At 42.1% G+C, this 27,007-nt stretch overlaps 1 protein-coding gene across 1 annotated transcript; it reads right to left on the bottom strand.

The window, feature by feature from the left end:
- Positions 1 to 768: 768 nt before the first annotated feature.
- Positions 769 to 21,049, bottom strand: C1H6orf58 (chromosome 1 C6orf58 homolog). Its single transcript, XM_054993911.1, has 7 exons — positions 20,935 to 21,049; positions 11,794 to 12,161; positions 9,291 to 9,377; positions 5,426 to 5,610; positions 4,363 to 4,484; positions 3,859 to 4,097; positions 769 to 1,429 (listed from the first exon to the last, which is right to left on the bottom strand). Exons 2-7 carry the CDS (start codon positions 12,143 to 12,145, stop codon positions 1,341 to 1,343), a joined length of 1,074 nt encoding a protein of 357 aa, XP_054849886.1. The 5' UTR covers positions 12,146 to 12,161; positions 20,935 to 21,049; the 3' UTR covers positions 769 to 1,340.
- Positions 21,050 to 27,007: the final 5,958 nt, after the last annotated feature.

Below are 27,007 nucleotides of genomic sequence, written 5' to 3'. Positions count from 1 at the left end.
TCCTGCACCATGACGCAGCCGGCGGCAACCCATTGTCCTCCTCTCCCTGGCAATGTCCTGGACGTACCCTCTTTCAACCTCTCCCTCTCTGGAACCGCTCCGACCCCTCCCAACCTCTTTCCTGCCCACCACATCCTTTCCGCAAAGGCAGGAAGGTGGGTGATGCCAGCTGCTGCTGCTACCCAGCTCTGCTGCTGCTGATGGTGGTGGTAGGGCAACACCGCATGGGGGCCCCTATCTATGGGCGCCTGCTGACCCCTCTGGGTGTGGGGGGTAATGGGTCCCTCCCACCCTTTCTGTGAAGGCAGGAAGGTGGGTGCCATATTACTGCCGCTGCTTCTTGGCACAAGGGGCGGCTCAAAAGCTTTTGCAGATACGGTTTGCGGAAAGGTAAGGTGCGCCCCCATCCATGGGCACCTACTGTTGCCCCTGAACACGTTAGTTAACAGGACATGTTCGGTTCCGGTTGGCTGTTCATGTTTGTCATCGGCAATGAACAATGAACAGCCTGTTAGTATTTTTTTTTCCTGTTCGTGCTCATGTCTACTCACGATTTGGTGCTATGGTTCGAACTGATTGTGTGGTATAAAAGTGAATGAGCCACTGAAAGTTCAATAAGGCAGACTTTTCACCCCCTGAACTTAGTTTTTAGGTAGGTAATCAGATAAAATTTCCAAGAAACCAATTCCTTCAGACCGTACAGAAGACAGATATTTTGAAAAATATTGATACAGAAGAAAACCAGGCTTCGTTTTTAGCTTTATTTAATTTATTATAAATTAAGCAAAGGAAATAAATGTGATTCATTTATATTTTCAGCATTCCATTATAATTCCAGAGGGGAAGGGTCACAGCCAGCCTGGAGTGTGCGCTCCCCCTCTTTCATGACTTTTGCAACTGATTGCATCTACTCCCCCCTCCCCTCACCACCTATATATATCTGGTCAGTTTCTTCATACCCTCCATGCATCTGACAAAAAGAGCTGTGGTTCTCGAAAGCTTATGCTACAGTAAAGTTGGTTAGTCTTAAAGGTGCTACTGGACTCTACTATTTTGCTACTACAGACTAACATGGCTAACTCCTCTGGATCTATAAAGATAAGTGTCACTTTATTCTTCTTTTATTTATGGATGTACTTCTGTGTGTAAAAAGTATCCAAAGCAATGAGCAAATCAAATCAGAAATTCAAAGACCAACATTTCCACATACAGATTTAGATTGTTACATCATTAGAGACTATTTGGATAATCAATTGGATAAACATTGACAAACTGTTACATAGTTAAGACAAGCAGACTTGTGTAGAAACTAAGCATTGTCCAGAGATGGGTAATTGTTCTTACAAAAAATTTTCAATAAAGGCACGTCCTGCTTTCCTTCCAGCTTCTGTGGACATTGCCATTTTCCATAGCCCCAACAAAGTTCCTCCTAGGAAATAAATAGAGTGTTTATCAGAAACACCACCAAACAGATTTCATTTGAGACAACTCTACAGCTTGTGCATGGAACCTATTATGTAAAGTAATATTAAGACGATAGTGCTTCCAACTGTACTAATTTCCCTTAACTCCTCTCCACAGAGAAGGTAAAATCTACCTCCAAATATCGGAGTTGAAACAGAATTGCTCTCACGCTAGATCCATGGAGGGAATCTTTCCTTAAAACGGAATAATGGAGTGTAGTTGATCTGCTCTGAACTATTGCTAGGCTTAATAATAAATAACTGCGCTTATATACCACTCTTCTAGACAGATTAGTGCCACACCCAAAGCGGTGAACAAGTTAGTGTTATTATTATCCCCACAATACAACTGTGCAGCTGGGGCTGAGAGGAGTGGCTTATCCAAGGCCACCTACTGAGCTCGTGGTAGTAGTGGGATTCGAACCAGTAGACTGCTGATTCAAACCAAACCACTTAACCACTGTGCTGTAGCAGCTTACTGCTTTTAACTTTCCTGCGAGTCTCTATGTATACATAGCAGTTTACACATTAAAAAAATAGATTGTGGAGTGTTTTTCCTGTGGAATAACTTACCTATTTAACTTACCTGCATTCAGGCTGCAATCTTAAGGGAACTTTTCCAGAACTAAGCCCCACTGAATAACATCAGACTTATTTCTAAGTAGACCTGCTTAGGGTTGTTCCTTAGTGCCCTAGTCCTGTAAGGCTGAGTCATCACATGAAAATCTCTTTGTTCAGGCATTATTATATTGTATTTAGTTTAATTTTTGGATTTCCCTAATTGAAATTAATTTAGTTTGTTCTTTTTTTCCCTTGTGCTTTTTATGCTGCTATTTTTATTTCACTATTTTATGTATTTTATCCATACTGGTTGTTATCATATTACAGTTTTAAAATCATTTTTGTGAGCACATATTTTGCAGAAAATTAGGGTAAGAAATAATCCAATTGCAAATAAAATAAACATAGGAAATAGCCAATTTTAAACATGAATTTCACTCATGTTAGAATTGCATCTCACTGTCTCCCAAGGTCTGTGCTGAAATTATTTTAAGTGTAGGAAGGTGTAGACTTAACTTCCTTGTTCTGGGACTGCAAAACCTTTTAGGTCCCTATTGCCCTTGCCATGTGCTGTAGCACTGCAATATGCCAGGGCATCAGTCAGAAGCAGAGGGCAAGAGAGCTGCACCACTGCAACTCTGGAACAGAAGAAAGCAAACTCACCAAACAACCTCCCTACAGCCAATCTTTCCATGCAACACTGAAAGAAAGGAAGAAAACCTAGCATGCTGCGCAGGAGACTTTACCATTCAAAGCAGCTATATTAAACAGCTTAGATATCTCTCTTCATGTCTACTGTGTCATCTTTAGGGGGAAAGCAATTTAAGGAACAATCCCAGCATATATCCTTTTTCTGCTGCTGTATAGAGGTAATCTCTGTTAACATCCTATACTTTCTTCAAGTTTTAGGTGATGTCTGATCTGCATTAAAGATTGAGCAGACATCAGATTAAGTTTCTGTAATACAGTGTACTGTATCAGCTGCTGTAAAATGTTGTCACAATGCCTCTAGGACATTTATCGGCAAACCAGATCCATCAAAGAACACAGCACCATCCCAAGCAGTCTCAATCATGTCAGTGTTATCAGGACTCAGCTTCAGCTCATTTGCCTTCATCTGGCCCATTACTGCCTCCAGGCCCTTGTTTAGAATATGCACTCTCTCACTTATCAGATGAAAAGGACTAACACGATTGTGTATCATCAGCACACAGATAGTACTTCTCTGTAAACACCTCGACAATGTCTCCTAGCAGGTTCCTGTAGATATTTAATAGTGCAAAGTACATAACAGAACCCTGTAGGCCCCTACATCAAAAGCACTATATTCCAGTATCACCTACTAGTATTGGTCAGCAAGACAGGGATGGGACTACCAGAATGTTGTGCACTTAAAACCCATCACTGGTTCAAATTGATAATATGGCCAAAGTGTCAAAAACTGCCAAGAGATGCAGAAAAATCAACAGAGTTACACTTTCCCATTATTCTCCAGACAAAGGTCGTCGTGTCCCTAAAACAGTTTCAGTCCCAGATCTAGGCCAGAATCATAGCCGGACAACCTCATCCAAAAGGCCTGGAGTTTTCTACCCTCCAGTCATTTGAGCACTGTGACCAAAAAGGGGGGATATTTGCCATCAGACAAGACATTGTTTAGGTCCAGGGAAATTCAGGTCCAGGTATGATTTCATGACTATCTCCTCAAGAACCATTTCTTTTATCAATGAAGCATTGATTACTTCACCTTCAACTCTTCTTCTAGTGTTACATTTGTATGTATCCTGAATTAATATTATGCAATAAATACAGACTTCGAAATTGGTTAAAACCATACCCATTCTCTCATTTGTCTTGCGAAGAGAAGAAAGCATAGCCAACACTTTATTCTGCTCAGAGGTAAAGTCGGCAATCAGTGGGGCTCTGTCTTCTTCAATGAGTTTTCGTGGTGGTAATCGAGTTTGGAAATGGTTTGTGGTCTTCTGGTCTGTAGAAAAATGTGTGGCTGCAATGAAGTCCACTGCACTACCCCAGTCTTCTCCAAAAGCACTTTCTGGGCCACTGAGGAATTTCAGTCTGAAAAAATGAAAAATAAAATGGAAGGTCATATAATCTGTTTCAAGAGCATTCAGTCTGCTGTGATTTTTTATCTTCTACCAATCGGACAATGATTTCTGGCTTAAGGTGTACACAAAGGGTTACAAAGAGAAACAAAGTAGAAAAGGAGTTCAGTGGCACCTTAAAGTGTAACAAAATTTATTCCAGTATACTGAAAAGTGGGATGGCATCCCTATATCTGATTCAGGAATATATATAATTACATGTTGGATCTTTATCTTACCGATTTTGACACTTGGGAAGTCCATAAGAGAGGGAGGCAACATGAGCTTTCCACATATATTTCAGTGCTTCATCTTTTGAGAAGGAAAATGCCTCAGGGTTTCGTGCAGTAAATAAGAGATACTAATTGAGAAACATTTATAAGGCTGTGTTAGGATGATGATCAGTAATTCATTTTGGTTTATTTATTCCCAGAAAAATGCTCTAGTTTTCCAATCTAACTGGTAAGTTTGAAGAATATGATTATACTTGTGGTGTCTGCCCAGAAAGCATGGCAACAAATATAAAAATGTTACAACCCAAGGTACTGATTTTCTTTCCAATTCTAGCTACAGAGCAAAACTGTTTCTCGGGTTCCTCATATCATGTATTTCCCTGAGTGGTGAGAAGAAGTTCCTGGGTTCATCTGGTTTCCTGTTGACGACAGAGCACTGGAGAATTATGGCTCTTTTTTTGTAACATTTGCTCTGTTTACAAATAAATGTGTAAACCATAAGTGGAGGTAAACAATTCCTCCTATGTGGCAGACCACATGATTTCCTCAGAGACACATCCTCTGTTTCAAGGTACATTCAACTAGGTCAAAGTTTGCCCAGCTCAAAGTGCCTGCACTGTCTTTCTGGAGCTGCTTCAGGCAAAGCTACCCACCTGATGTTTCTCATCCACACACCTTGTTGGCTAAGAAGTCCGCCTTGGACTACTTCAGCAATAATTGCTGAGCCAGACTCCCACCCATTCCCACAATAAATATTAGTTATTCTTTCTTTGTCTACGAATGTACCAAGCATCAGTTGCATGTTGATGGAATATTGTGCTGCTGGCTATTGGGGTGAGAACAAGTATACAGCTAAAATTAAATCTACTTTATTTTATCATTTGAAAAAAGCCCCTAGGCAGCTAATGGTCTATTTTAGAGGGAACAAAAATAAGTATTTTACTTTTTTAGGATGGCGAAAAACAGACTGCTCCATGTGAATGTATGTAAGAAGTGGTAAAGAGCTTTCCTTTAATTAAGGTTAAAAATCTGATTTCTGATATAATCTGTAAGAAGAAAAACAGCTTACCTTGAAGTATTCCCTCCACCCAGCCATGACTTTTGGTGCTTGATTGTTGCATTCCACAATGTTGTGACAAAAGTCAGTTTTTTGCTTATCTGGTGGTAGCATTTCTATTTCATATGGTAAGTTTCCAAAGAAACCACTTTCTACAGCTGCCAGAAATGGGATAATCGATAGGGCATAATTTGCACCTGGAAGAGTAAATAGAAATCAATATATTGAATTCTCAATGATGCCAAATCTGTTGATATTTAAATCCAGAGGCTGGATCCATGAACAGACAAGACAGATCTTTCTATGAACTTGAAAAAACTTCTCAGGTTTACATAAAAATCTTAAATCTTAAAAAAAAAATTAAAGTGTTAAAATGCTGCTGCTTCATTCCCTCCAGCTGTGCAAAATGTTTGGTTTTTTTTCCAAAGCAGTAATTTAACCCTTTCCTGGCTTTTAAAGCCAAGTGGAATAAGTAGAAACAACTCATTCCTGGCTTTAAAAAAAAATATGAGAGTGTGGGGGCATACACCCCCCCCCAAGAGGAAAGGGAAAAAACGGCCATTTAACCCTTTCCTGGCTTTTAAAGTCAGCAGATGTGAAGAAAATGGCTTTTCTTTTCTTTTTTTCCAACCTTGATTATTCTTGGTTTGGGAGGGAAAAGACGTGGTTTCTAGAGTATTAGTATGTAGTTTCCTTGCAGCTAAAAGATTGCTTGCAGGGAAGGTTTCTTTTAGGGCTTAGCACTAATTAACATTCTTGAGAGCAGGACTTATTTTTTGCACCTGTGGGAGGGAGGTGGACCATAACATCAGGAAGTTTTCCGTTTCTTCCCTGCTCATGTATTCCATTAGAAATAGTTACATCATTTTTGGGGAGTCTGATTGGCTGTACAGGCCTGAGCCAATTAAGTCTCTTATTTGAAAAGTTAGTTTTCTAACTGTAACAGAATGGGGCATGGTGCTGTGACCTTCCTTGGCAGAGGACTGCCTGGACAGGGGTTTAATTTCTTTTGAGAAGGAGAGCCTGATGCAACTTGAATTTTTGTCTGATTGAATGATCAGCTGCCTGGATTATTGGTAACTGAAATTGTTTAGCTAGAGCTATTTGCTAAGGATTGATGTTTTTCTTCACAGTCTGTTTGGCTTTTTTCTAATATCTTTTGCACCTAATATATAATTATATTCCTTTTATTTTGGTGTGGCCCTTGCCTTTTTACCTCTAAAGCCTAAACAGTGTCTTGACTAGAGACCACCTATCAGATAATCATTTAGTGAAAACCCTTCTTGCAAGGCAGGCCGAATCAACCCTGGCGATCAATAGGATGACAGATGTTGCAGCCAGATCACCCTCACATCCTTGCAAGGTAGGCTTTTTTGTTAATCCCTTGAAAACTGGATGATTTGTCCTTTTACCTGTTGTAATTGATAAAAGGATTGGTGGCAAATACCATAGTTTGTAATTTGTGGCTAGCAATTTGTAGCAAAGTCCTCTTAGCCCCGGCATGGGAGTGAGTGAGTAAGAGGAAGAAAGTGAATGGAGGAGCAGCCTTATGACCCTTATCTCACTTCACTGATAAAAATGGCAAAAAAATAGTTCAGAGAGCTGAGGGAGATGGGAGTGGTTACCAGTGGAGTGGTTACCAGTGGATAGACCAATCAGCTCCTGGGGGAAAGGAAGAGAGGGGGCATGCACAAGAAGTAGAATGGGAGTTTTTGATTCTGCATGGACATAACACGCGCCAGCAGCAACTGGGCAGTGTTTTTTTAAAAGTCATGGATTGTGCACAGGGGGGAAAGATGGAAAAAAACCATTTATGTGGAATTCTGGAGAACATGGGAAGCAGAATAGATTCTGAAACACTGTAAAGTAACCGTGTGAAAAACACCAGTCTTGCGCACATTCCTGTCTTGGTTTCAGTCAGTAAAAGGCAAGGGAAGGGGTGGGTCATTTTTAAGGGCTGTTTGGGCCTTTGAGGAAGGACTCACTTGGAACAAGTCCTCCAGCAGCCACCAGGCAACTTACTACCACCCACCTTGCATGCCTCACCTAGGTCCAGTTGCTTGATACTGCTCAACAGCAGCCACCCCATGAAAGCCCGTGTGGAAGAGACACTTAATTTGAATTACAGGAACCTCTTCCAGCCTAAGGTAGGATACATACCACTATTGTGTCAGCTTACCAAAGGACCTAGGAGTTGGTACCAATTATGTTTCAAGGTCATTTTGTCTTGGGAAACTCCAGTGCTGAGTGGCCATGTGAAAACAGTAGATGGAGCTTCCTCAGCTAGTCCTTTCCATGGAACATCCCTCTGACAATCTCTTTGAGAGAGATTCAGTCGAAGCCTGCCCACCAATTGGTCATTTATTCCAGGCCTTCCAAGACCAGGCTACCTAATGTTAATTCTTCTCTGCCTTTAATTAGAGTGACAGGGATTAATTTATTGCTATTGAATGTATGCTGAAGTGGGAGCTGTGGAGAATATTGAAGGATTGAACACTTAATGGCCAATAAGTTCTCAATTACTTTGTAAACACTTCAATGTTTTTTTTAATATAACGTACACTAGGGGTGTGCATAACAGAAAAAATTACACACAGAATTCAGTGGTTCAGTTTGTTAAAGCAGCTCCCAGAAGTTTAATTAAATCTGGGAAAAGAGGCTGTAACAACTCCCCCCATTGAAAAGTTTGTGTATTTCATTTCAGTATTTACCGTGTTGAGGCTGCCCAGGCAAGCCAGGCAGCTGAGGGCCATCCGGCAGCATCTTGTTTCCTTAATGGCAGGTCTGTCTGCACATACAACCAATTGGTTCCAAAAGGAGAGACTGAGTCCTTAGTGTTAACAGGATGGGAACAGGATGTACATGGTGCAGGACTGCATTTTTTTCAGCACTTCCTGGGCGATGAGGTTATGACAGTGGCACTGGGTGGCTTGTTGGCATTAAAGGTTTGCTTTGCTCCAGGGAGAGGAGCAGCAGATGGCATGGTGCCATCAGTGCCAGCGTTTCCAGCACCATTCCTTTCTGTGTGCTTTTACAAACAATGCAAGGAAAGGCTGGCCTGGCAACATCCATACAGGTGTGAATGTGTGGGTTTGAGGAGGGAGGGGGGTCTTCTTTACTCTCTGAGCCCCCAGCTACTGCAAAGGCTCATGTTATGCTGATTAGGGTGAAAATTGGAAAGAAAAAGCAATTATGAAAGGACAGCCAGGAGGTCCCAGGCATGTGGAGCTGGTTGATGCCCATTCAGTAGACTTCTGCTGCTGCTATCCTTCACTTAGGTGCCATGGTGCTCCAGGGCCAGTCACTGTGATTTATGAAGTCCACCAAAGATAGAAGGTCAAGGAGCACCAGGAGGAATCTCCTCTTGCTCAGATAGCCTTCTGGTGGGCTTTTGGGGCTTCTCTGATTGAAACTGTTAACCCAGTGTTAAATGATGGCGAGGTAGCAGGTGTGTACATTGCACACTCACTCCCCCCCCCAAATCTTTTCAGATAAGTATTCCACATGGAAAGACCAATCTGGTCAAATTTTTAATTTTCCAGTACAGCAACAGGACCATCTTATTTAGCAATGCCCACCAATGTTGCTTCTTTATTTTAATTCAACTCTGGGTTAACGGTTTTAGTCAGAAAGGAAGACTAGCAGCCAGCAACCTGTCCAGTCTCCATATTTTACTGGTTGAAAAAAAAGAGGGCCATCCTCCCTCTACTTCCCTTCCTGCAAAGGAAAAACCAACCTCTAGCACTTCCTTTCTGCATTCTTTTATGCACAATGCAAAGAGAGGCTGGAGGTGTATCTAAACAGGCAGTCCCAGGTTGCTGCAAAGCAGATTAAGGTGAGGAAACTTTCTTGGTGCACACCCCTCATGTATACTTACAAGCCCACCAGTTGTGTACAGATAAGCACAGATTATCTCCATCTTTGTGGCCACAGGATGTAAAATGAAGAGGATCTGCTAGTCTGCCTGCAAGACAATTAAGTAGAGCATTTCATTAAAAAGCATATAAATGGCAATGATTTTCACACAAGGCACAGGACTTTGCTAAGGCATGAATAATTGTTCTTTGCATTGAATAACATTTATGATGAACAGTGATATATTTCAAAATTAATTGTGTTGGATCCAATCAGATTATCTGCTGGCAAAAAAAGGAATGAAGAATTCATTTTGAATTCTTTTATTGAGTCAAGCCACCTCATTTTAGGCCTTCCTCTTTTCCTGCTGCCTTCCACTTTTCCTAGCATTATTGACTTTTCCAGAGAATCTTGTCTTCTCATGATGTGACCAAAGTATGATAGCCTCAGTTTTGTCATTCTAGCTTCTAGGAGAATTCAGGTGCTGTGCTGATAATCTTTTAGACTGGACTGTTTAGCATAAAAGTAAGAATCAGTTCTTTGAATTATGGCCACCCAGAAACCAAGTGTCAGTGTTGCTTGTTTGGGAGCAGACAGATGATTATGGTCAAAGTAGAAACTAATGCCTCTAATCTGACTCTGTGTTTCTCTGGTAGTGTCTCTGATCTGTGTACTGACATACTTATGGTCTGCTTCTAGGTGTGTGCATAATGGGAAAAAATGAACCAAAATTACACACAGAACTTGCAGGTTTGGCTCGTAAAAGCAGCTTCCAGAACACTGTGAAAAACTAAATTGTAACTCCTGCCAAAAAGTTTGAGTGTTTCATTTCGGTTCATACCTTCCAGCAGCAGGGAGGCACTCTCCTACATGGGAACACCCCACTGCTCCACCAACTGACACTTGCCTTCTATGGGTCCATCGTTGAGTGTGTGTGTGTTCTATAGTGCTTGAGGAAAAACTCAGTGGATCAATGGTTTAGACTAGGAGGAAGATTAATAGTTGATGCTGGTTTTCGTTCAGTGTGAAAACAGCTGCCCCAGAGACTTGTTTCCCCACACACACACTTAAAAAAAAACAGTGTGTGTTTGTGCACCTGTGGTCAACACATATGCAATGGATCGAAATGAAAAAAACAAACAAATTGGTCAGTTCTAAGCTGGCTCTGACTAAACCAGAACAAATTAGTAATGGAACGGAATTATTCCTGAACCTTCCCGAACCGAAACTGAAATGGAAACCTTCTTGGTGCACAACCCTATCTGCTTCTCAGCATGGATATTGTTTCAAATGGGATATTGTTGTTAACTTTTCTATGCTGCCTTTCTACCCAAAGAGGGTCCCTGAGGCAGTGAACACCAAACATTAAAACAGCATTTAAAATAAAGCATATCTGAAACATATAATTCAATAAAACACATAGACAAACACATGTAACACAAATAAGGGGAGCACAAAGAGTTTACTGGGGGTATGCCAAACAAAACAGAAAGCTCTTCACCCACTGGCAGAAGACAATAATAGAGTAAGACAGATGAATCTCCCTGGTGAGGGAGTTCCAGAGTATTAGTGCTTAAACCTTCTTCTGTTTGCCATAAATATCCTGAAAACGCTCTTCATATTGTTTTCCCTACTGCCAGACTTATGTGCAGTTCTTGAAAGCTGGCTGAGTTTTTAAAAAGTTTCAAAATGACATTTGTAAGGGAGAAAATAAGAGTGTGGGATAAAAGTAGGGGTAAGTTAATCACCAACATTTATGTGGATTCTCCTCTAAAACTTTTCCCTCATTTGGGATGGTTTCAAATGTCCCATCCCTGCTATTTCAATTCCACAATCTGTTTCAGCCTTGCTGCTGTTTAGTGTAAATCAAACTCACAATTCTTTAATTTTCATGCCACTTTCTGTTTCCTGAATTTCCCTGTAAATCTATTAGTTTTTCAACGTTATTTATGTGTTGACTTTACAAATTATATATTAAATAGATCAATGATATGCTTTATTTATTTTTATTTATTTTACTTCATTTATACTCTGGCTTTCTTTCCAATGGGGACCAATATGGTTTACATTGTTCTCCTCCATTTTATCCTCACGACAACCTTATGAGGTAGGTTAGGCTGAGTGCATGTGACAGGTCCAAGGTTACCCAGCAAGCTTCCATGGCAGAGTGGGAATCTGGACCTGGCTTTCCAAGATCCTCGTCCAACACTCTAAACAGTACACTAGACTGGCTCTTTGCACATATAAATATCATATAAATTGCATAAAAAACTATCTAGTATATATACATAATGCAAACAAAAACAAATCTATAAAAGCAACAACAAAAAATGGAGTATAAAAACAGAGGCATAGACCTAAACAAATTTAAAAAGAAACAAAATAGAGACTAGTTACTCATTGCTATATACAAAACATATACGGGATTTGGAAATGTACTATGTAAATAAAAACTGTTTCTCCAGCCATTAGAATTATTAATATTACTGTTATTTTAAAAGCTCCAAGTTTTCATGCTTACATACCTGACCGGTATTGCCAACCATGTTGCAGTGGCAAACCCCAGAGAATATTGCCCTCATTATTGGCCCCCAGAGCTGCAAAATATTTAGCTGAATGATTTAGCATTAGTTTGTACAGTCCCATTCTTTCTTTGTAATTCCAGGCAGCAACCACTACTTTATTGCCTTGTATTGGATAATCTTCCAAGTTTCCAGGAGCAAGATGCCAAAGTGGAGGAAAAGCATCATCGTGGTAACTTTCTGGAGTCCACGTTTCTGCAGTTGCTGAGCTGAGCAAAGGTGCAACAAAAAGGAGAAGAATGAGATGGCAAAGAGATGGTCTCAGGCCAACAGATGCCTTGCCTAAGAGAGCCATCCTGTGTATGGGGCACCTAGAGTGAAACAGAAGAAGCTTTTAGCAGGGAGTGGCCAATTAGAATGTGAGACATGTTGCTTATGTAAATCAGGCATGATAGACTTTCTTTTCTCCTCCCTTTAGATGGAAGTGAAATTGGCATTCCAAAACAGACATCTTGGATAATTTTCATGCTACTGCTATCTTGGATAAAAGCTGAGAAGTAGATCAGACAAATTCTGGGTTAATAATAATTAGCTATTTATTTTATTGTATTTTATTTTATCGTATTTGTATTCCACCCTCCCCGCAAGCAGGCTCAGGGCGAATATGAAATAAATTCACATGAAGTAGCCACTCAGGAAACTGAAAATTCATTTTCAGGGCAGGAATGATAGGCTCGATAGCCCATCACCCACTAGTCAATACTGTGTAGAAACAGTTACCTTGTGAAGCAATAGTTACAGTTAATCCTGTGGCAATAATTACGGTATGTGATAGTTGTTAGGGAATTTCTATGACCCCTATTCTAAAAGAACTATGTATGAGCATTTATTGGAGTTGACTGTTTGCACAGAAGGCAAAAGTTATTTCTATGTAAGCAGATTCCTTATGAGACTGTGGTTAGAGAGCCCTATTGCACTTTGTACTCAAGAATTTAGCTTGGATAAACACTCTCTCAGGAAGACACCTAAAATTCCTTTGTGGCACCAGACATGGAGCATGTTTATATTACAGAGAGAGTTTACTAGCTTGTCAATCAGACTTGTTTTGTGTCATGTCTCCTGAAGAATTTGATCCCAAATAATTGTATCTAGTTTGTATAACATTTCTCTTTTCTGTAAACAATTAACTTTGGAAAGTATATAAGATTCTCTGCTATGGCTGATATTTATGCATGTGTCGGAACATGGTGTCTTGATTACTCGTGGGTGATGGCTATTGGGAAACATAATCTGAACGCAGAGTATCTTTAAGAAATTTTTCCTTAACAATAGTAACCAGCTTTGCTTTGCAACATAGCTAACGTTAATATGTAGTAACAAACAGCCTTAGTTTAGCTAACGGTTGATGATGGTAATAGACTTTGCAATAAGACATGACAAAACCCACCAGCTGTACATGGGGAGATATGCATGAGAAAAGGGGAAGTCATGGGTTTAGAGCATGACACCCAACCACAAAAGACACGTATGCCTTGCTGTAGTAGCATTATAAAAGGTCTGAATATTCTAACCCAAATCAGAGGAGCATGGTGGCTTGCTTTTAAGAGCTCCTCTCCTTTGTTGCAACAGAGTTTTATATCATTCTGCCTACTCCTGCCCTCTGCGTGGTAATTGGCAATCACGTGCGGGGGTGGGGGTGGGGGTGGGACTTCAGCACAACAGTAACCACTGTGATATTTCCTCACTTTATTTGCCATTATGGAGCTATTGGGGTGGCCTGCACAAGTAAACACATTTGCAGTAATCAGTTTGTACTCTAATAATAATTTCTGACATTGTCATTAGTTAGCTGCATGCTCTGTGTGTGTAAACATATGATTTGCTAAGTGCTACCATACATGAGATGTGATATATCTGTTTAAAATGCTTCTACCCAGCATTTCTCCTGGAAGGGTGTTATATATAAAATTTTGGATCCTGGGATTCTATGACTTTTAGCTAACAATTGTTAAAACTTGTGTTTTTTAGGTCAAATAAGCACAGACCATGTGACAGCAGAAGTTAAAAAAACTTTCATCCTGTAGCAGATGGCACAGGCTGGTGTTTGCTTCAGCTTCCTGTTAAAATCGATAGGGCAGAAAATTTTGCAATTAATAAAATGCACAAGCAGCTGAAGAAATGATTTCAATCTCACCCATCCATGTAAGCAGTCAGCCCGGCCTTCGCCAGTTGTACAGCAGTTTTCATATAGCTGCATGTAATATTAAAATGGTACAAGCCTCTGGACTTTAAAATGGCTACCGTATAGCCACCAGAGAGCCTCTGCCGTTGCTACATCCTGCCCGGGAGGACCAGGTATGTAAGGAATGCAGAGTGATTGTGGCTTGATTGGATTTACTGCCATCCCAGCCCTGGAAGGGTCCAGTGCAACAAAGGTCTCGCAGAGTCATCCCCACTTAGCACATTCCTTTCCCTCCTTCCGTGATGAAATCTGTCCATGATTGAGGAGCTAATCAAATGACATTCATAAGTATAGACAGTCATTCCTGGCACAATGCGTTCCCGCCCTAAAAGTACTTAACCTAGCTCCGGTGGACTTCATCAGAAAACTGTTCTTTTTGTGCAGCGCTAGAACTAGTTTTGCATCTGCATTCACACACCCTGGCAGCTATCCATCAAGGCAATCAAGCCTTTTGTCTAACCCAGGAACTGACCATTGGAGTCTTTGTCCTAACTGCTAGGAGGACTCTCCTCCACCTCGGAGCACATTTTACCTATATAAGCAGAGTCTTAGCCCCATTCAAATCGAACACGTTTCCGGATCCACAAGCGCTGTTCCCTTGAGGTTTGCTCTGAGCCTCTTGCTCTCTTGGCCAAGGATGCTGGACGTTTGAAGCTTTTCTCTCTCCTCACTGCAGACTGGACCCCTTCTCCAGGATAGGTAGATATACTTACTCCCCCCCCTCTCTCTATTCCCAATCTCTGGCTACATTTCCTAGGACTCTGTGTGTGTGTGTGTGTGTGTGTGTGTGTGTGTGTGTGTGTGTGTATAATTATTTTCCCCAGTAATTTGTGTGTATGTGCATGAAGTTCGTGTGTTCAATAAAAGTTATTGTTTGATATTAAGCACCAGACTCGCTGTTCTATTATCAGAAGGGACCTGGTATACAAAGGTGACAGATCCCAGTTACCGCCTCTCATATAGCCGTCTTCCTTGCTTGCTAATTCCCCCATAAATCATATTTTTGCAAGGAGACCACTTCCAGTAACATCCAGGTATAGACAACCAATGAATGCAGACAGAATGAGAGCATGAGTGAGGAGACTCTGAATCCAGGCCAGGAGAAGACTGGCAATTAAAGACATCCACGGAAGAGAACCAAAGAAGATCTCCAATTTTTGGGGATGACGGAATGTGAGATTGTAATCTCCTTGCCATGAGAAAAGAGGAAGTCAGAGAGGCCATGGACAAACATACGTTTCACTGAAGTTCCAGATCCCATCAGTATACAGGATGCTGAGGCAAGATCACCCCAGCAAACCACAGTTCTGAGGTTCAAACTAGACATGCAGGTTTTTAAAGAGTTAGGTCTGAGTTCCCCAGATCCAACTAGAGTTCCCTACAGCTGCACAGAAGCTATGGGGAATAGCTATTAAAAATAGAGCACCCAAACAGCCTCAGAATGCCACCACGGCGGGAGGAAGCCGTTTTTCAAAATAATGAACAGGGAAGGGTATCTGTTTTTGCTGCTCCATGTGGAGTATTCTGTGCGTGTAGAACAGTAAATACCCTCCCCCATGCTATTTTGACACAGGGGAACAGCTTTGGGGGAGCTCTTCCTTCACCCATGGTGGAGTTCTGAGGCTGTTTGGACTGCGGGGAACTCTTTTAAAACTTGCATACATAGTTTGACCCTGAGTCATTAGATGCCAGGATGTCCATTTAGAACAGAAGTCCGCTAGGTGCTGGTGTGACCTTACATGGCCAACCTCCTGTCAGGAAGGCAAATGCAGAAAGAAAGCAGAATGACCTATGAAATCTGCCTAAAGGAAGGCATGGAGATCCTTCCTTGAAGCTATCTTCTGATCAGTCAGCACTGAAAGGCTTGGCCAGCCATTTGGATTTTTATCAGAGCCCTTCCCTTGTAGACCTTCCCTGATTGAGCAGCACCAAGCATCATGGCCTGGCCAGCATTTGGGGTGAATGTGACTGTGGATGGGAAGGTGCTGGAATGTGGGTGTGGTGCCTACTTGATTCTAGGGCATATTTTGTAATCAATAAAGCTGCAGCCTTGTTTTTGAAGCACACTGAAGTTCTGTCTCTTCCTTGGTACTTGAGCTCAAAATGAACCCACAGTGTGATAACAGGCAGAATTTGATCGTCTTTCAGCAGTCTCCCACCCACCATTAGAATTTATTTTTAACAAAAGGACCCAAAGCAGCATCTAATACAATATTAAAACCAACAAAAATCAATAAAACAAAACAGTTGAGACATGACTAATTAATAAAACAATATCTTCTCATTAGCTGGAGTCTTTAGGAGTTTGTATACACACAGGGGATCATGGATTGGTGGTGATGCTTGGAGGGTGGAACTGGATGCTGTCTGTCACATTCGATTCAACAACACAACTTGTTCACTTGATGCAAGCCCTCTTGGCTAACAAGTGTACTTGGTTACAGTGTTGGGCTAGGACTTGGCATACCTGGGTGTTAATCCAGACTATGCTATGGAATCTCACCGGGTGACCTTGGGACAGTCACTCTTGCTCTCATCCTTAACAGGGTTGTTGATGTGAGGATAAAAGGGAGGATGAAATGTTGTAAGTCACTTTGGGTCACTTTGAAAAGTAGGGTATAAATAAATAATAGTTGCCTCTACCTGCCCTCAAAAAGCTCTCTTGAATATCTGAGCCTCTTTTTTTGCATTCGGCTATTTGCATTTGCTACAAACCAATTCTTATCAAAGCCCTTGGAGTAAATTGATCGAAAACTGTGTCCAAGCCTTGGGTAAACCCTCATAATCTGAAAGAACAAGGGTCTTCAGCAGCTCTTTCCTCGATCTTAGGTTGTCTGAGTAAACTGGATTACAGAAGTACTATGATAAGAGCACGTAGAGCATGCTCACCAATATACTTGGGTTTAACATTACCACAATCTCTTCCATCTTATTTTGATTTCTTGACAGTTCCACGTTATCGACTATTATTTATGTTAGCCAGATTGAATGCCATTCCATCAGGAGAGTTGCTGGGACACTTGAATAGGGTTCCCTACTCTGAGCGACTCTGCCAATGTGGCTCTGGCCAAATAGACACTCTTCAACACTGTCTATTTGAATGTAATATTCTGAACATGGCAAGAGACAGATGGATTAAGCCCTATATCCAGGACCCAGGAAGTATAGGGGACAATTTGAGGCTTCTTTTAGCAGGGGTGGATTTTAACACCACTTTTGCAGTAGCCAAGTTCCTTTCCCAATCGGTTAAGGGGAAAACCTTGTTAGATTTTTAATACTATACAGATTATATATTAAAAGACTTTTTTCCTATTTTAACTCTAATTCTAGTGTGGCACTGCTCAGAGCCGAATAGGCTGTACGAGCAGTATCATTAAAGTAAGTATATCTGAGCCTTGCAACATCTGAAAACTAGGAAGGGGCACCACCAGTCTGACTTTTACAGGAATAGATGTGACCCTTTGTTCCAAAGCCGCCAGCTTTAAACCTCCCTTCTCAGATTCTGGCTACAAAGGCAGTTCAGGGCAGTCACAATTTGCCACCTGTTAAGTCCCTATTTATCAAGCAGAGAGCGCTGACCTAAATATACACAATGTCCCTTCTCTCTTGTTCCCAGGGCTTCACCAGACAGGCAGCAGTTCCCTAACTTCACTACCTCTCACCTAGATGAATGCCCAGGGCTGGTGGAGTTACAGAACTCAATATGTATTTCCCGTATGTGATGGAGAGTGCCCTCAAGTCAGAGTTGACTTATGGTGACCCCTGGTGGGGTTTTCATGGCAAGAGACTAACAGAGGTGGCTTGGCATTGCCTGTCTGTGCATCCCTGGGCTTCGTTGGAGGGATCCCATCCAATTTCTCATATACGCTGCCACCATTTAGTTCCTTGGTCATGACCAGACTGAATTGTGGTTTTGTGTGTGTGTTGTTTCTTTAAGTCAACAATTTTCAGCTGCCCAGGGTTAAAAAAGTAAGCAAATAACTTCTGTTTGCAGGATGAACAACATAGGAGTGAGTGATTTAAATACCTGGCTACAGGGGTCATTTCGTAGAAAAAGAGCTGGAGGAACTCATTAGCATAACTCATTAGCATATGCCTTTTCTCTTGACATCACTGGAAGTGTGTCATTAGCATAACTGATTTGCATATGCCACACCCCCTGACATCACCTATCCTGGCTGCTTTGGGCCGAAATTGGGCCCAAAATGGCAAAAAGGGGCTGAAAAGGGGCCCAAAATGATCAGGATCAGGCTGCTGCTGAGCAGGAGAGTGATCCACCACCTGTCAGAGGCCCAATCCTGGCTGTTTTGGGACCAATCCAGGCCGAAACGGGCCCCAAATGGCCAAGAGTCAGGTGGGCAGGGCCACCTGACATGTGACCTCTTTGGGGAACTACTGGAACTGCGTTCCTGCACATTCCCCCTCGAAATGAGCCCTGCCTGGCTATATTGTTCTTAAGATGTAAACTTTTAACCGCACTTCCTCAGAACAGTGGATGGCTACAATTCAATACAACTGCTGTCAACAGCCAGCTATCCCTCCTGCTTCCTTCAGCAGCCTAAAATCCTTCTCCTCCTCTAATTGCTTTAATGGATCTCAAGTGCCCCAAGCCCCAGCATTCTGTTCATTCCCATCGTGGCTGGGCTTGAATCAGCACTCTGTTGGTTCAAATCCCACTACTGCCATTTGCTTAGTAGGTGGCACTCCTCTCATCCCCAGCTCCCCAGATACATTGTGGGAATAATAACATACTGATTTTATTCACTGCTCTGAGTAGGGCACTAATTTGTCTAGAAAAGTTATATATAAATGCAGTTTATTGTTGTTGCCTATTTGTTATTGGGAGAGGCAGAACTGAACCTATCCATCACAATAGGTTTCATTGCTGAAAGGGCCTGAGAGTACTTTTATTTCTGTCTCCAGTGAGGAAATTATCCTGGGGGGCTTCACAGGGCACTATCTTATCCCCTATGTTATTCAACCTTTATGTAAAGCCTTTAGGAGAATGCATTCATATCTATGGAACTGGATGCCTTCAATATGCTGGTGACACCTAGCTCTATATCTCACTGTGCAAATCTCTGCTGGATGCAGTAGAGATCCTGGTTGCTGCCTAACAGCTGTACAAATCACTTTGGGATGCAGTAGAGATCCTGGTTTCTGCCTAACAGCTGTGGTCAAATATCTGAAAGCAAACAAATTGAAACTGAACCCAGACAAGATGAAAGTGATGCTGGTTAGGAAGGCAGAGATCTTCAAGGCTGTTGTACTCACCAGTTTCATCTGACCCTTGCAGACTCAGTTAAGGGCCATGGGGTTATTTTGGATATACTGCTAGAAAAACAAGTTAAAACAGCTGCAAAAATGGTTTCTACAACCTCAATCTAGCCTAGAAGATGCCCCCCTACCTCAACACAGTCACCTGGATCCGTGCCATGGTCACATTGAGACTTGACTATTGTAATACACTGTACATAGGTCTCACCTCTAAGCTAATTTGGTGCTGCTGAACTCTGTGGCTCAGTTATTATCAGGAGCTAGGAGATGAACAAATATTACTCTCATGCTGCAGTCTCTCCATTGGTAACCTATCAATTACTGTGCTCAATTCAAGGTATTGGCTATCACGTACAAAGCTCTTCATGGCCTTGGTCCAGCTTATTTACTGGACCACCTCTCTCCTTATGTTCTACCATGACAGCTTTGCTCATCTGAACAGGGCCTTCTGCAGATACCAGCTTGCACATGGGCAAAATCAACAGTTGCTCATACACCTACATTATCTGTGGTGCCACCCACCTTATGAAATGGCCTACCTGAAGATGTCAGGAAAGCTCCCATTCTCAGTCTTCTGCAAATGATGCAAAACTGATTTATTCTAAAGGGCTCTTTACTCAGCTAGGAGAGCTATACTGTAAGGAAGTGGTCTCAAAGAGATGCGACAGTAAAGAGATAGTACATAGTAATAAAGTCTACGGTCCCTATCTGTTGTTTGAAGTATAGTACTATTGGGTAGTTCTATATTGTTTAATATATCAGTCTTAGAACTGATTATACCTAGTTTCAGCATTTCTTCAACTCTGTATTGGATTTCTGCTGGTTTTAAATCTTTGCAAATTTGCATTATATACTCTATTACATTGTTTAATAAAATATCCTTGAAATTGACTGTACTAACTCACACTGTGTAATCTGCCTTGAGTCTCAGTGAGAAAGGACTATAAGTAACCAAATAAATAAAATAAAAATAAATTTATTTATAGTGCACCTTCTCTCTGAGGCTCAAGACAGATCACACAATATAAACAATGTAATCATTAGCATAAGGCATCTGATAAACAATGCAATAAGATTAGGATTACAAAATTAGGGGAATGCCAAAGAAAATGCAATCAGAAATTATTTATCATAAACAATGCAGAAAATGGAATTAAAAATGTAAAATACAAAAGTAAGAGCAGGCTAAAACATATAATAAATACTGGAGTAACACTTTCAGTCCATGCCTCTCAAACCTAAAACTTGGAAGCTGTATATGAAAAAAGGAGTTTTGACTCTAGAAAATTTATATCCTGAAAATATTGTTGGCCTCTAAGATGTCATTGGATTCAAATCCTGCTGTTATACTGCAGACCAACATAGCTATCTACCTGGAAAAACTGGTGTGATGACTCACATCACAACACTGGGGCTCTGGGTGGTGCAGCCCTCCGTGCGGCGGTCTGTGGCACAACAAGATGTGCTGCAGCTTTTGCCAGGGGCAAGTGTCATGCTCAAGGGTGAGTCTGGTGTTTACTGCTCACGAGCCTCCAGAATGCACAACACAAAAATAAGCAATCATAAGCAATCAAAACAAATGTCACGTCCAGGGCAGAGCAATAGATCAGAGCAAAATCACAAACCTGTACAGAGCCAGGTAGTAGAGGGTTCTGTCCAAAAAGGCAGGGGGGGGCAAGAGGGTCTGGAGTTCAGAGTCCAAAGCTAGGGAGCCAGGACAAGAGACGGAGACTGGATTTCTAGCTGAAAAACAAGCACATGTTAGCAAGACAAAATACAAGGCAGCAAGTGAGGGAATCCTCTGTTTGCTGAGTGAATCAGCTCAAAGAGGGGGTGGTGAGCAAGGTTGCTTCCACAACACACCCTGTCCAGCATGTTCCTTTTATCTGTCTAATTAGCTGACTCATCCCTGAAGCACAAGTGATGCTTCTCACTGGCTCCTCATTCCTTATCCTGTAATTACTCTGCTTCGGGAGCTAGCACTGAATGCCATTGTGCAATTAACTGGGTACTTCTTCGCCTCACCTGAGCTGCCAAATGCTCCTGGCATCTCCTGTACTCACCTAGTTCAGGAGATGCTGGTAATGACTGACCTAGTCTCTGTTTCATTTATTTCGTGTCCTGCCAGAATGAGCAGCCCTTGTTTTCTGAAGCTTCTTCAGCTGGCTCTGCTGCTCAGGCAGGGATTCCTTAAGCACAGAGCCTGATTCTTCTATTTCCTCATTCTTGAAGGAAGAGGCAGCTAGTTGGCTATTGACAGCAAGCCCCAGAGGGCAGTGGCAGGCCCTGCAGCCAGGGCCAAACCCAGAGGGTCCAAATGGAGTCACTGTGCCTCCAGTGGCTCAGTCGAATAGGAATGCAGCTGGGCTGAAAGAGGTGGGAGGATGCCACCAGCGAGGTGGAAACTAGCCTGGGAGGCAGGAGGTTTAAAAAGAGAAACAGAGGAGAGGCTTGGGGTAAAGTCAGCTAGAAGAGAGAAGGCATGGGAGTGCAGAATAAGACAAGAGTGGGACAGCAGGAGGTCAGGGAGAGTGAGAGTCAAAGACAGGCAGATGCCTAACAGGCGTCAGCTTCTCCGGGAGACCAAGACCTGTGGAAGGGTGCAGAGATGCTGAGAAAGCTCACAAGGAAGCCTCTACTCAGTCACTGTGACAAGGACATGAGAGGAGCAGCCAGAGATTCTGCCCCCCCCATGGCAGTCAATAAGGAGAACCATGACATAGTGGAGCGCAACCTGGTTGGTGTAAGGAATGCACGCACTCTTGGGAAGGGCCAGGGATGAGAACTCAGAGACACCTGGCAACTCAAGACCGAGTGTCCTGCCTCTGAGCCCTTGAGAATGCATCACTACTGGTTTTCCTTAATGCTAACCTTCTATTACTGGTCTTACCTTAGTTAACTTTGAAAAAGAGAGAATGGCTCACTGTCAGTCCACAGTTCAAGACATACCATGCTTCAATCAGCTGCATCCTCCTAATGGCTCTTCTCTTCTTCCAACTGCTTTTCTAGGACTGATCTCAATCACTCAGTGCCCACCCACTCACCTCTGCCTGTTTGCTGCTCCAGTTTTCTTGTCCGTGCTGCCCAGGGTATTTGCCTACTTCCTAGCACACAGCTCTCCTGTGCTCCATTGTGCCATACCCAATGCCACCCTGGTGGCATTTGCACTGTTCAGGGTTCATACCCAGATTGCAATAATTTCCTGATGTCTGGCACAGTTGCCTCTGTAGAGAAAAATGCTTAACTTTCTTTTGTATTTAGCCTTTCTGAGGTAGAATGGCTGCCTAAAACTTTGGTCAAGAGGCCTTGTTATTCTAAGACATTTTCTAGCCCACAAACTCCCCCTTTTCTGCTTCTAGCCGTTTCTCTTGAGAACGGAGATGCCTCTCACTTCTCGAACACTCTGACCTTGCAGATTAGATAAGACACTCAGAGAGAGAACCTCCATGGCCAGACAGTAAACCAATTAACATTCTTGCTTCATGAAACTAATTGCACCTGCAAGATGGGAGGGGGTGTCTTGGACTGCAGCCATACACCTAACTCCTTTTTTGCACACAGTCACTTTTGACTATGAGATCACATTCTTGCTAACCGATTGGTGGACCAGCCCTCCCTTCTCGGGTGGCAAGAATGGCATAAAAAAACCATTACCAATAATGGACCTCAGATTCTGTCTGGGTTGCAGTAACCACTATTGTAACTCGGTCAGTCTCTCAAACTGGCTCTGTCTGGGGATGGACGTTCCTGAACCCATCCATTTTGCTGTGCTATGAAGCCTGACTGAATTTGCCTCTGTGACCAGAGATTTTGCCTTTTGCCTTCTTGACAACTTTGACAATCTACTTCTACTATGATATTGGTATGTATAAGTTAGAGCAAATAAAGCTATAGGTATTTTTGTTTTACTCCTCACAGTCTGTCTTGTACATGTGACCTTGAACCTTAATAAATAATTATATTATATTTTGTGTTTGGGTGTGTGACTTTGGGGTCTCAAAACTCAAGGTACTTTGCCGAACCCATTTTTGCTAGTTCTCGTGAACCACCTACCTGATAACATTTTGCTGTGCACTCTACCTGCAAGCACAACCTTGCTAGGTAGACTTTGCTCCTTTTAGCTCCCTAATAGGCTTGGAGGGTGTCCCTCTCCTCCTAAAGCTTTTGGGAACCCTGAGGGACTGGTGGCAGAATTGAGGGCATTTGAGGGACTTTCCTTCTCTTGCCAATTTGCTAATTTTGTTTAGCCCGGCTGATAGACCTTTGCTGGCTCTTCCCCTAAGCTGGGTTGAGGCACTGAGGGCCTGTAGCCGTGACAGCCTCTAAGTCATGCCTATTGCTGTTGGTACAAGCACTGAGGAATTGGCAAAAAGCTGAGGGAAACTTTTTAAAAAGTGGTTTTGTTTTTTAGGAAAATGGCTATTCCTATTAATTTTAATGGAGTTCTAGACATTCAGAAATTCCATGAAGACGGTTTCAGGTGGGTAGCCATATTGGTCTTCAGTAGAGCAGCAAGATTTGTGTTCTGCAGTACCTTAATGATCTACAAGATTTTTAGGGTATAAGTTTTCAAGAGGCAAGCTCCTTTCATCAGATACAAATAGAAATGAAGATTTCTGAGCCCTTATGGTCACAAGGTCAAAGGGGTATTACAAAAAAGGGAATCAGGGTGCAAAGGTATACTGCAAAATGCAATCAGCTTGATTAGATCAGGGGAGAAATGCTTGAGGGTAGGAAATGCAGAAAATTAAAACCTGTAGTGAGATGAGAATCCTATGTCCCAGTTCAACCAATTCAAATTGTTTTGAATTTGTGAATGAACTCATTTAGCAATTTCACATTGTAATTTCCTCTTGAAGCTTCTTTGTTTGAGGACTGCCACTCTTTGGTCAGCAGTGGAATGTTCTCGAAGTGGGAGAACATTAATGGCGCTAAATAGTAGTGTGCTCCACTTGCACATAAAGCTTACTGCATGCAATCTGGTTAAGTCCTTCTGTTGGTTGCTCATGTATTCTCAGTTGTCATTAATGTCCACAAATGTCCATAATCAAGAGAAGAATCCCCAAATCTTCCCAAAGATGCAAAGTGAGCAGAAACAAAACTTGTTGAAACTCAGCTCAAGTAACAATTAAGGGAAAAGACCCTTCTCCAAAGGGAAAAAAATCATTGAGATTCTTCAATAGTACATTAATAAATATTTTTGTATATATTTTAAATATTTCTTGTTATGCAAAGTGCAAAGTGCTGAAATGTGCAATGTAATAATCAATGAACAGGAATACCTATAAATATAATAATGTAACCTTATATGACAAGATTATGTAACAATCCTTCCTGTCATCACATACAATCAGTGTTGCAATATTACAATAAGTCAACACTACAATATTAAGGAAGAAGCCCTCGCATTGTTAGTTTTGAAACTCAACTCTAGGCAAGAGCATTACCCATTTTTGTTTGTTTTTAAATTATGAAAATGGATACATTTACTCATCTCTGATGATAGTTGTGATTTGCTAAAATGTCATTGTACCACACTGTATTAATAATTTTTAAAAATCAAATTGCTATCTCAGAAGCTAAGCAGGGTCAGCCTTGATTAGTAATTGGATGGGAGACCTCCAACAAAGATCAGGGTTGCAGAGGCAGGCAATGACAAACCACCTCTTTTGGCTTTCCCCCTTGCAGTCCCTTCCCTTCGTTTTTAACAAGTCCATTAAGGGGAGGGCAATTTGAGCAAAGTTTTTTTATGAAGGGTTGGTAAAAGTTAGCGAACCCTAGAAATGACTGCAATTGCCTTCTTGTTTTGGGGGCCTCCCACCCCATTACATCTTGGATTTTTGCCTGGTCCATTTTCAGTCCTTGGTGAGAGACTCAGTACCCCAAAAAATCCAGCTCCTTATGGAATTCACATTTAGACAATTTTACTGGCAGTTTGTGTTTCTTTAATGCGGTCAGCACCTTTCTGACCAACTTCACATGGGATTCTTTATCAGCAAAATAAATCAACACATCATCTAGATAAACAACCACACCTTTGTACAGGTATTCATGCAGTATTTCATTGATCAAGTTCATAAACACACCTGGCACCCCCTGTAGGCCGAAAGGCATTATGAGGTATTCAAATTGCCGCAAAGGGGTGTTGAATGCGGTCTTCCATTCATCCCCCTCCCTTATGCTTACTCGGAAATAAGCATCTTTTAAGTCCAGTTTTTAAAAGATTTTGCCTTGCGCCACCCCACTGAGCAAGTCTCTAATTAAAGGGAGGGGGTATGCATTTGACATGGATACAGCATTTATTCCCTGATAGTCAGTACACAATCTCAGCCTCCCGTCCTTCTTTTTGCAGAACAATACGGGCACAGCATGGGGGGAACTAGCAGGGCAGAGGAATCCTCGCTCTAAGTTTTTGTCAATGAAACTTCTCAGTTCCTTTCTTTCGGCTGGGCTCATAGAGTATAATTTTCCCTTGGGCAACTTTCCCCCTGGAATGAGTTCTATAGTACAGTCCATGCCTCTATGAGGGGGAAGCTCATCAGCTTCTTTTTCATCAAGCACTTGTTTTAAATCTTGATATTCGAAGGGAATGGCTTTCTCTTCCTCTGCGGTCAATAACACAGTTTCTAATGGGGAGGGTGCCTTCCTGCTCTATACTTTAGTCCATGCATGTTTTGCATAGCGATCTCCCTTAAAGACCACCATCCCAGTGGACCATTTGATGTACAGGTCATGGTCCCATAGCCAGTGACTTCCCAGTACCAAGGGATATTTAGCCACATCGCTGACTATATATGTTCGATTCTCCCAACGATCTCCTATGCCTGTAGGGGTAGGTGCAGTTTTGTAGGGTGCCAGATGCATGTTAGACCTGTCCATTTGCTCAAATACTATAGGGTCTTTGAATTCTATTCGTTCCAAGCCCAATCCATTAAAGCTTTCACCCGCACATGAGTTCCCTTTTTTGGATTCAATAACATCATGGGCATAAACAGTATGGCCCCTCTTTCTTTCATCTTCGGTGGTTCAGGTTCTTTAGTGACCTGCCATTGAGGCCTTTTCATGGCAAGTCTGTCTCATTTCCCGACAGTGGGGTAAAATCCTCCTCTGCGTCTTTTAGCGTGGGTTCCTTAGTATTTCCGGGACTCTCATCAGTGTCCAAGCTGGTTTCTGGCCTCCCACACTTCTGAGGCACTTTTCAACTAGGGGGTTTCGGGGGCCTCATGGGTTTGGGTACACTTTGGCCTCTCCCCCCCCCCATGCTGGTTTTACAGGGCATCGTGCTGCAAAATGTCCAGTGCCCCCACATTTTAAACACAGCCCTTGTCTCCATCTCAGTTCTCTCCCAACTAGGGGGATAGGAGCTCTTGGATCTAGTGAGGTATGGCCCCTATCTGCACTGGTTGGTTTCCTTGCCCCAGCATTTTTCTGCATTCTGACAAGTTTTACTAGTTGGGTTCTATTTTTGACCTCACGTGCCAATTGGATCCATCCTAACAGGGTTTGTGGGTCGTCTTGCATTACTGCTCAATCCAGCAGGTCAGCATTCAATCCATTTCGAAACTGTTCGATTTTAACTCCTTCATGATTGGACATTTGGTGGCTAGTTGCCTGAATTCGGCAGCATATTCTCTTACAGATCTGGACCCTTGTCTATTGGTTCTGAGCTTTGTGCGAGCCCTCTCTCCCTTCAGTGGG

This window comes from Eublepharis macularius, chromosome 1 (assembly GCF_028583425.1).
Source record: "Eublepharis macularius isolate TG4126 chromosome 1, MPM_Emac_v1.0, whole genome shotgun sequence".
Lineage (NCBI taxonomy): Eukaryota > Metazoa > Chordata > Lepidosauria > Squamata > Eublepharidae > Eublepharis > Eublepharis macularius.
This window is presented reverse-complemented; position numbering and strand designations above follow the sequence as displayed.

Excerpts from the sequence above, each read along its gene's own strand:
- C1H6orf58 (XM_054993911.1), bottom strand. The coding sequence starts at position 12,145 with ATGGCTCTCTTAGGCAAGGCATCTGTTGGCCTGAGACCATCTCTTTGC. Across the intron at positions 5,611-9,290 it reads TGTACACAACTGGTGGGCTT|GTGCAAATTATGCCCTATCG; the intron begins GTAAGTATACAT and ends TTACTCTTCCAG. Across the intron at positions 1,430-3,858 it reads CAAGACAAATGAGAGAATGG|GAGGAACTTTGTTGGGGCTA; the intron begins GTATGGTTTTAA and ends TTTATTTCCTAG.